General features: G+C 49.6%; 1 protein-coding gene across 1 annotated transcript; it reads right to left on the bottom strand.

Moving 5' to 3' along the window:
- Window positions 1–74: 74 nt before the first annotated feature.
- On the bottom strand, window positions 75–7,716 carry rnpepl1 (arginyl aminopeptidase like 1). Its single transcript, XM_003457832.5, is given in 14 exon segments — window positions 75–1,309; window positions 1,417–1,559; window positions 3,207–3,434; window positions 3,523–3,631; window positions 3,947–4,059; window positions 4,146–4,259; window positions 4,440–4,640; window positions 4,643–4,674; window positions 4,746–4,862; window positions 5,394–5,545; window positions 5,643–5,783; window positions 5,874–6,010; window positions 6,013–6,404; window positions 7,350–7,716. Coding segments are annotated over 13 exon segments (2,145 nt in total). The 5' UTR covers window positions 6,362–6,404; window positions 7,350–7,716; the 3' UTR covers window positions 75–1,000.
- Window positions 7,717–10,966: the final 3,250 nt, after the last annotated feature.

Raw genomic sequence — 10,966 nt, 5'->3', positions numbered from 1 at the left:
GGCACTTATGCCCCTTCAAGCTAACGACAAACACGTCCGACTTTTCCGGCCTAATCTGAGAATGAAAGCGCCCATAGAGACAATCATTTTATTGTTAATCAAACACGTGATCAAACAGGAAACAGTTTCAGTTATTGACACGCCAATTCATGAATATAAATAAAAGATGCATTCATTCAGTTCTGAATTTTCTTAATGGATACTGATTGAGTATCGGTGTTTATTAAAGGGTCAGCAGAGTTCATAAAAACAAACGTCCATAAAACAGTAAAAACAAACAGGCAATGCGAGTTCGCCCATCGGACCGGTCTCGTGGGCTCGTTTAGTCAGAGGTCAGGTAAACATGAGGTTTCAACCGTTATCTTCAACATTCAGGGAGCGAGGAGGCGTTCAGTGTCGGTGGGACGTTGGAGAGCCCAGGCAAACAGAAGGCTGCATGTTCCCAGCTGCAGCGAAGGCACCATTAAGGTGATCTGCTGGTGTTCTAAGGTTCTTCAGGTGAGTCCACACAAGTAGAGGTAGACTTTAAACACTTTCACAGAGGCTCCGCCCACACAGTGATGGGGGCAGAGACTTCAACAAGGCAAAGGCACTCACGGCGAAGGGCGAAACCAACCAGCAGCAAGCGCACGGGCAGAGGACGAGCGTCAGGATCAAATGTTTCTCTAGCTGAATCATCAGCAAGCACGGTGTCTGCGTCCCTGCCCAGTCGAACTCCGCCCACACTAACGTGTTTCTGTGCAAGTTAGCACGAACGCAGCCTGATCATGTGACGGTGCCCTGGTGGCGTGTTTCTGCCAGAAGCTGAGAAGAAGAACGACCTGACCTCTGCTCTGTCGTCAGTCGCATAAAAACACTCTAGGGTCCAACCAGGGCCCTCCTCGGGGGCCCCGGCCACAGGTCAAGATTTCAAGCAGTGACCTTTGACCCCCGTCAAACCCTTTAAAACATCTGGAGTGAGGCTTTCTTTTGATTGTTTCTACTTCCTGTAGTCCGGTCATCACGCCGAGACGTTGACATCACGCAGCGCAATGGCGGCAGTTGTTCCGGTAGCGCCGCCAGGGGAGGCAGTCGCCACGGCAGCAGTCAGCTCCTGCGGGGGGGTGGAGCCAGAGGAGGAGGGAGGCACAACGGGCAGAGCGGAGCCGTTCTGATTGGTCGAGCTGGTCTGGAACAGGATCTGCTGCAGCGTGCGTCTGAGGTTCGGGTGCAGCCGCCGCTGTGTCTGGTAGAAGATCTCCACGGCAACACACTTCATCACCCCAGCAACCAGGTCCTCATACAGCGGCACTGTGTACATCCTGGACGTCTGCGGAGAGGGAGGAGCAAACATGACAGAGTATCTGAGCAACCCCCTTAAAGCTATGCCTGTTCTGATTGGCTGAACGTCCCAACAGGCAGGTGGGCGGGACTTACGTGTTTGTGCAGGAAGGCTCGCACTCGCGGCAGGTCGGGGTAGAAGCTGTTCCTCACCACCATCTGCAGCCAGCGGATCTGCACCTCGGCGTTCAGCCCGTCGAACAGCGACGAGTACGAGTCTGACAGGCTCGCCATCACACCTGTGCAGTGACATCATCATTACATCACTGAACCTCCAGTGGCCACCTGTCACATCACTTCCTGTGTTCTGCACGGTGAGGAACTTCAAGGCCGTTTCTCAATATGTGTACTTGTGATCCGTCACCAGTCGCAGTACTGTTCTCATTCAAAGTATCAAATCTAACATTAAAATATTTAAATTCAGGAGGAAACAGTTTCACCGGGAGCAGAAACAGCGTGCTGATGCGTGGAGTAGGGCTGCACAATTAATCGTTAGAAAATCGCGATCTCAATTCATACTTATGTGCGTTCTCATTTCCAAATGACAACGATTTAAAAAGAAAAAAAAAAAAAAAAAAAAAAGATGACGATTGTACCGCATTTTGATCCGGGACATAATCTGCATGAAAACAAGCGCTCACTCTTCCTGCTCAACAAATGACAAGGGCGGAGCCTTATACCACGTGATACAGAAGCCAGCTGGCAGGGAAAAAACAACGGAGAGCGCTCCTCATTGTAATACTACAATGTCATCTGTTATGTGATCTCTGTTTTCCTAACTGTATGTCTAAAATGTGACAAATAAAGTTTATTTAAAAAAAAAAAAAAAACCAACAACGGAGAGCACGTGAGAGATGACGAAGCTGTAAAGGCCAAGAAAGTGACAGGAGAAAATCCGTCCCGGTCAACCACCCAAACATCAATAACAGGAACCTTATACAGCGCTTCCCCATAGCCGTCGAACTCCCGCAGGCACAAAGAAATTACGGAGGCTATCACTTATCACCTGGCTAAAGACATGGCTCCCATCAACACTGTGCAAAACGAGGGATTTAGGAAAATGATCAACACCCTAGACAAACACTACACAGTGCCGTCCCGCAACTATTTTTCAAATGTTGCACTACCTGCTCTATACACGCAGTGTCGAGGAAACGACAAAATGTGAGACATTTGTTGTTTTTATGTTCAGTCTCAACTGTTACGAAGTTGATGTGCAGTTAATAAGTGCAATAAATATTTATACTGGAAAAGAAAATCGTGAGAGAATCGTGATCTCAATTCTAAGCAAAAAAAATCGTGATTCTCATTTTATGCAAAATCGTGCAGCCCTAGCGTGGAGACCCTCAACGCTGCTCCAACAACGATCCGATTTGTTCCAGACTCTTCCAAACCCCAGCTGTCTGTTGTGAGTACTGAGTGTTTACTAAAATAAAAGCGTTCTAACGTCTCACGTTTGTTTTGCACGTGTACTTTGTTGATTAGGAGACATGAAGCCTGTGTCTCGCAGTGATTGTGCTTCACTGTATGAAACAGATGATCTGTCAAAGTGCTGAAATAAATCTGCGTACATCATGTGTAACGGTTAAATTAAGAGGGGGTGGAGTTGCGATGTCATCACCTACACTGCTGTTCCAATAACAGAACGATCGCGCTGCGTCCTCGGGAAGTCCGAACTCCCGTGTGAACGGGAGCCAGTACGTACTCACGTACTTGAGTACTGAGAAACGGCCCGCAACCTCGTCACCAATCACAACCACTTGCAGCAAACAGGAAGTCACATAATCCCTTTCATGCTGCAGAGTACAAATACTCGAGTACTTTGCACTCTAGCAGAGTATTGCAAGCTCTGAATGATGTGTTGCAGTGTTGCTATGGCAACGTACTGTGCGGCAGCGGCGAATGGTCCAGCATGCGGTCCAGGAAAAGGACGATCTGAAAGGTACTCCAGGTTGAGAGGTCAAAGGTCGCGAGCGCCTCCAGGTCAGGGGGGTCGGTGTTCCTCCACAGGTCGCACAGATCCTGGACGGGCCCAATAAGAGCGCCACCCGCTGACAGGTCCGGCTCATAGGGAGGCGGGCCGCAGCCGCTCAGCCAACGCTCGAACTCTAGACCTGAGGGCAAGCGCACACACAGGAAGTGATGTCACAGAGGAGACTAGGAGGCTGCTGACACACAGGTGAGCTGAAAGTGTCTCCTGACCTTCTCTCTGAGCGACGGCGGTGTCCTTCAGCTCCGGGAAATAAGACAGGAAGTAGTCTATGAGGTCCTGAGCCACCACGCTTTTAAACTTAAACTCTGAGATGTAATCCTGTGACCCACACACACACACACACACACACACACCACACACACCACACACACACACACGAGGCAAACACTGGTCACATGACTCTGAGCAGCACTCATGTAAAACATCCTGGTGAAATGTAAATCCATGGAAATGTGGAGCAGAAGTATGTGGACACTGACTGTGAAAGCAACTCAGCTGCTGTCCACAAACAAACTGTCACAGTCACTGCTGGAACACACGTGACACATGTATGACTCCAGTGTGTGTGTGTGTGTGTGTGTGTGTGTGTGTGTGTGTGTGTGTGTGTGTGTGTGCGCGCGCGCGCGCGCTGACCCTGAGGAAACAGTCGAAGCGTCTCACGTCCCCGCTGATCTCTGACAGATACGACACGAAGCAGAAACCTTTCTCGTAGGTGAACAGGTTCATCAGCGTGCTGGGGTTCACACCTGGAACAGGTAACAGTGATGTCATCTCACCTGTGCGAGTGAACACCACACCTCCATCTGTGTGTGTGTGTGGGTGGGGAGGTCACCTGACTCAAACTTGACCTGCAGCCTGCTCACTGGGTTGTTGTCTCCGAGGAGACGCAGCTGTCTGTGGAGGGCGTCCAATCGTACAGCAGTCTCCAGGCAGGTGAACGGCTCACCTGGGGGTGACAGGTAACGCGAGGTGACCAAAAGTATGTGGACTGAGGCTGAACTTGTCTTTACTTTAAAAATCAATAATCAGCTGTTCGTGACTTCAGGTTCAAACATCTAAACACTGAAAATGTTTTGAAAGCTCGCCAACAAAAACATAAAATCTGAAACAGTGAACGCAGCGTTACCGTAGGCCTCCGTGGTGATCCTCCGCTGGGCGTATGTCGCCAGGCCTTCGCTCAGCCACATCTCCTCCCAGGTGGCGTTGGTGACGGCGTTGCCGAACCAGCCGTGGGCGATCTCGTGGATGACGTCGATCAGCAGGAACTCGCTGCTCTCCAGGATGGAGGCGATGATGAAGGTGAGGCAGGGGTTCTCCATGGCGACGATGGGAAGGAGGGAGGGAGGAAGACGATGTCGCACCTGAGGACGAGCCATGTCAGCGTCGCTGCGGATGTTTTAAAGAAAGTTTGGTCAGAAACTTAGAGGCTCACCTGCCCCACAGGTAAGGTCCAAACAGGTCCTCGGCGACGCCCAGCCAGCGCTCCACGCTGCCCCCTAGCTTCTTCACCGCGCAGGACAACAGGCAAGGCTCCGCCCACACACGACTCCTGAAAAAAGATTGGCCAAAGGTCAAAATGTGTTTTTGCACAGATGTAAATATTTTATTATCATCTTTGACGAATGTTTCAGGATCCTTTATCTCACATTTATCTTTCATATATTTCTTAGATGCTTTTCACTCATTTACAGTGTTTTAATAATTCGAGCCTCGGTGTGCTGCAGGTTTTAGACGCAACAGCTGATTTAAACAGCTAAATGAAAACATTCCCCAGAAACCTGGTGATGAGCTCATCATGTGACTCAGGTGTGCTGACCCAAGGTGACCCCTGCAGGACACCGAGGCCTGGAGTGCTCCACCCCTGATTTAACATCAGAAATATCAAAAATGATCTGTTTGTTTGACTAAAATCATTTTTTAAATTTTTGCTTTTATCCAAACAAACTGATGTAACATGTTTCAAACTTACTCATCGTCAAAAACATCAAAATATTTTACACTGAAATTTATTTTGCAAAAAAATATTTGGACTTATTTTGATAAATAATGAAAATGAAAACGTTATTTTACGCGGAGCGACCTTGGCCCGACGTCTACGTGCTGCAGCTCGCCGGCCACCAGCGCCACCAGGTAGGAGGGGATGGGAAACTCCATGGAGAACTGGAAGACGCGGTCCTGTTTGGAGTACGAACTCCGAGACGCGCTCATGAGGACCGTCACGCCCTCCGGGACCTGCCGAGGAGGAGAAGCAGAAACGGCGTGACTGCAGGTGTTTAAGGAAACGCATTCTGTCACCGCGCTGATGTTACCTGGGCTCCGTGTGACTCACCCGAACCGTGGCAGTGTACGTGCTCTTGACAGCCGGCGTGTCGAAGCAGGGGAAGAAGGAGCGGTTACACACCGAGTGACCCTGAGTGAAGACCAGAGGACGAACCTGACCGCAGGTGAGCTCCGAGTCCAGCCACCAGATCTGCAGACACACACACAGACACACACACGGGTCACGCTGCGGTCACCTTCAACGTGCTCACGCTGTACAGACACAGTGTCGTCTCCTTACAGCCGGCCCATCCGTGGTGGTGTAGCGGACCGTGATCTGGACCGCCCGGCCTGGTTTCACTGCCGCGGTTGGCAGGCTGATGCTGAGTGACGAGCCGTAGTCGGTGAATGGGTCCACACGGTAGGTGAGGGACACGGGCTCCTGCTGCCGGGCCCCGGGACCTTACAGTCTATGGAGTGGATCAATAAAGAAGGGTGGGAGTCCAGGATCAGGGAGCAGACCCCCGGCTGGACTGGAACCAGGTCCAGAACCAGCCAGCCGCTCATCTCCTTCACTGCAAAGTTCAGCCGCAGGTCCAGGTGGAAGTGACGCAGCTGGAAGCTCCTGAAGTTCGATGCGGACGCCACGTCCACCAGGGGGCAGCGTTGGAATTCCGGACCCGGGCCCGCAGAGGGCCGGCCCGAGTCCCCGGAGCACCGGCCCCCGGAGTCCGGCAGGGATTTACGGCAGCAGCACAGTGAGGTGGGCGCCTGGTGGAGCTCTGCCATGGTGAGCTAAAGCTGAGACCAAACCCACTTAGACCGGAACCAACTGCATGAGACACGAACAAGAACACACCTGTGAGGGTCAGGAACACAGAGCAGAAACACACCAGGCCTGCCTCAATGCTCCAGTGCACCCAGTACAGATCCCAACAGGACCCCAGTTTAACACAGAATCCCCAAAACTACCTTCAACTCACAGTTTTAGTCCAATTCAAACCATATAAACTGACACCCACCCTTGAACCCAGTACACAACTCAGGTACTAACCCAGTTTAACTCAGGACTTGATGCGTAGCCCAGTTTAGCCCAAATAAGTAACTTTAACCCAACCAGAGGCTCGGCCTTTCAACTCCATTCAAAACCTCGTTAAAGAAACGTCTAATTTTACGCCTAACAAGACATTAAGCCCCCGGTGAAAACTCATCCTGTGTGTCCCTGGATCCTCGATAAACCCAGAATTTTGTATTTTTAAATCATTTGAACATTTTTTTAAACAGTTTAGGACCAAGTGAAAACTTTTAATCCACATCTAAACCCAGCTTTACTGGTCAGCCAGGTCCACCCCATTCAAAACTTCAATAACCAAATATCGAATTTAAGAGTCAGTCCGCTGAAGACTGAAAATAAAGCAGAATAAAGGCTCCGCTGAGCGTGGGCTGACCTTCTGCCTGCTTCTCTTAGATTTAAGGAACTATTTGACCGGTAAACTTTGACTCTTTGTCCATTTAGACAACATTCAATCAAACTTAGCAAACACTCACAGCCAGTGTTTAACAGCCCTGCGTGTTAAACCGAAGTTAAACTTAATTTAAAACAACAATTTCAATAAAGTCACAGACCCGAAAGAGCTCCGACACCCGGGAGACTCTCAAAGCCCAGTTTAAAGCGCAGTTTTCGGGACTTTCAGTGGCGGCTAGCAGCGCTGGAAGTTAGCAGCTTTAGCTCGAAGTGAGTGAAAACAGCACCTTAAGGTCAGCGCGTTTAACTGACCTGGTTAGCAGAGCCGGCTAATCAGCGCATTAGCACGGCGCACTGTTGCTGCTTCACGGGGACACATTTAAGTAAAATCCATCAGGACCGCACGGCGGAAGAACCAGGCGGACACCGGCTCCCCGGGAGAGCTCAGCCCGGCTCCCTGCCCGCAGTCCCGGACACCGAACCCGCGTCCTCCCAGAGGCTCGACGAGGGCTGGAGGTGAGCTGTGAGTCCGAGACCGAGCGGCCACACACGGACACAAAGAGGTAGAGGACACCGGCGAAGACCCGGGGGACAGTCGAGGCTCCGCTCCGGACTAAACAGGAAGTAACAACAGCGGGGAAAAAAGTTTCTGCAGGCCGATGAGGGGCGCTGTGGAGGCGGGCACACGGAGTTGGAGGGCGGCTCCATCCATTTACCTGTTCATCCACCCATTAACGTATCAGTCTATTGATTCGTGCAAAGTGTGCAAAAACTGCAACAAACAAAACAAAAACAGTGCAAAAGAAAAGTGCAACAATAACAGTGGCTCTGTGTGTGTGTGTGTGTGTGTGTGTGTGTGTGTGTGTGTGTGTGTGTGTGTGTTCTGGAGTCTGACGGTCTGGGGGAAGAACCTGTTTCTCAGTCTGCCAGTGAGGGTCTGGATGCTCCGGTATCTCTTTCCATGGATGCAGCAGGTGTGATAGGTGTCTGTGATGGAGGGAAGAGAGGCTCCGATGATCCTCTCAGCTGCTCTCACTGTCAGTTCTAGGGTACTGTGATCCGATACGGTGCAGTTACCATCCTGACAGTGATGCAGCTGCTCAGGACGCTCTCGATAGTCCCTCTGTAGAAGGTGGTGAGAATGGATGGAGGGAGATGGGCTTTCCTCAGCTTCCTCAGGAAGTAGAGACGCTGCTGGGCCTTCTTAGTTATAGAGCTGGTGTTGAGGGACCAGGAGAGGTTCTCCACCAGATGGACACCAAGGAATCTGGTGCTCTTGACGACCTCCACAGAGGGTCCATCGATTCAACCATTCATCCACCTGTCAACATATAGGTCTATTCATCCATTTACCCAGCCATCACATCAGCTCAGTGGAAGGATCATGGTTTTCTGGAGTGTTCTGTGCACACTGAGGAGAATGGAAAGCTTCACATTGAAGCTCCCACACACAGAGCAGTACCTCCACCCTGTGGAAGGCAGACTCAGGAGTCTTCCCCACCACGACGTCTCAGTGTCCTTCAGACCCAGCCACACACTCAGACACACTGGAGACACCAAACAGCCACCTCGACAGGACTCAGCTGTTCATCTGCATCTAAAGGTCAAAGGTCAGTCTTTGAGGATGTCAGTATCCACATGTTGGACAGGGAAGACAGATGGTTTGAATGAGGAGTGAAAGAAGCACCACACCAACTGTCTGCCATCTATAATCCGGTCATCTTAACACCCACTCACACCTTGGGTCATGTGATGAGGTAGATGATCAATAGTGGGTCAGCGACCCTCTCTGGGGCTCTCCACCATTTGGTGTTAGAGCTGAAGAAGCTTCTCAGATGAAACATCTTCAGAAGTCCGGTCTCTTTTCTTTCCCGCTCGTCGGTCCACCGTTCGCCAGATGAGATCCCACACACACAGTTATCTGTTCATTCACACTACTCGTGTGCGATCCCACTGATGTACCTTCTGATCCGATACCAGTAAAATTCAGGGTGGTGCCAACCATCCTGATCCCACACTTTGTACCAAAACTTCATGTGTTGTTGTATCTGAAGTTACAGCTCCATAATCATTACAGGACATCAGTGTGCTTATTGTTCATTTATGAAGGATTACCATAAAAAACCTGCCGTTGTGTGTTGGCTGATGCTATTTGAACACGTATACCTTTCTGTCATTTAACATGGACATCTCAAACATCCACAGTATTTCTGTGTCACACTACAAATATATTGGTGTGGATCCAAAGTTACTCAGGCAGCTGATTGGAGGAGAGTCGTGTGCCGTGACTTATTAGATCAGTTCTCACCACTGTCCCTGCGATTTTTACTTTCCACAATAATTAGTTAACACAATGAAAGACACCTTTCAGGTGTTCGTGTGTTTTCAAACCAGGTTTTTGGATTTTTTCCTGTCTGTAACGCACACGAAGCTGGGGACGTTTATGTTTTCCAAAGGAAGAATGAACACAGTTCAGCGGGCTGCATACAGAACTTGATGGATAAAAGCAAAGTATTGATACCGATACTAGTGTTGGTATTGATACCATCCATATTTGGATCGATACGCCCACCTCTATCCTCTCGAGCTCTCTGCCGACCCAATCAACACCTCCTCTCCCTCTGTGCTGTACGCTCTTCTTCCTTCATCTCTCTGACTGTGGCACTTTTCCTGAACTGAAAGTGTCAGCTGAGCTCATGAACCCAGCTCGAGGCAGACTGCTCTGCTATTTATTGTTAACCACGTCTTCACCCACATAGCAGACTGGTCTGGCCCGGATCTGGTGTCAAGCCGGCACTGCTGGCTGACTTCTGGCATGATAAGTGGTATGTCATTCAGATATGGGCCAGGCCTGGCATAGATGACACTGTCTATGTGATGTCATGCCACATCTGGCTCGATTGTGGTTTGGTTTATGTGGCCCAGGCTCATGGAAAACTGGTCTGGCCCGGATCCGGCATCAAGCTGGCACTTCTGACTGACTGGTGTCATGGCAGGGAGTATGTCAGCCAGATGTGGGCCAGGTCTGGCAATGAGGCACTATTTATGTTCCTGTTTTCCTATTTTAGTTAGAAGACCCAAATGCCATGTTGCAATACTATACAGCTATGGTAGCCAATGTTTCAAATGCAGGTTTGACAGGTTTGTGAGTGTGCACTTTATCCAAAACCTAGGGAGGGTTTACTCATATTTACCACTGGGTGTCTGTAGCTCAGGAGGTAGAGCAGGTCACCTACTGATCGGAAGGTTAGTGGTTCGATTCCTGTGTGATCCTTCAGTCAGCAGGTCAAGAGTATGGATGTAGTTAGGAAGCCCTCAGTTTAGAGAAAATGTGGCATGTTGTATAGAGCACTTGCAATAATCTGAGAGAGTAGAGAAGTGCTATATAAGTCCATTCACTGTCTGAACAGAGTTTCGTCATGTTACTTTCGCATGTTCTGGCACGTTGTTATTACCTGGCTTGATTAAGGTACACATTAGGCTGACATCTGGGGTTCATGAAAGATGATGCTCGGGTGAAACTCGATGACGCTTTGAGTGTTTGATGTGAGGTTTCAGTGTATTCTTGATTTCTCAGTATGTTGTTGATTCCCATTATTTATGTGTCTGCTATATTTTGTGAGTCTCGTCTTATTTTTGTAGTCTGTATGCTTCTGTGTCACAGTCCTTTCTCCACGTTTAGTCAGTAACTTCCTGTTTTATTTTGATAATCTCGTGTCTGGCCTGAGTTTTAGAGCTGTAATAGATCTTGTATTGTCTGACCACGACGGGCAGATAACGTGTCTTTAAACATCCTCAGACTGTGAGCCATGGAGAATGAAACCAGCTCTGAAAGCAAAAGGAGCTACAAGTGCCATACCTAAGAAAGTGGCCAGTACAGCCCTTCGTTTCATCTGTAGTTTAAAAGAAGCTGATTCAGCTCCGCCCCC

The sequence above is a fragment of the Oreochromis niloticus genome, linkage group LG14, assembly GCF_001858045.2.
Source record: "Oreochromis niloticus isolate F11D_XX linkage group LG14, O_niloticus_UMD_NMBU, whole genome shotgun sequence".
NCBI lineage: Eukaryota > Metazoa > Chordata > Actinopteri > Cichliformes > Cichlidae > Oreochromis > Oreochromis niloticus.
The sequence above is the reverse complement of the archived record's forward strand: the minus strand, read 5'-3'. Positions and strand labels throughout refer to the sequence as shown.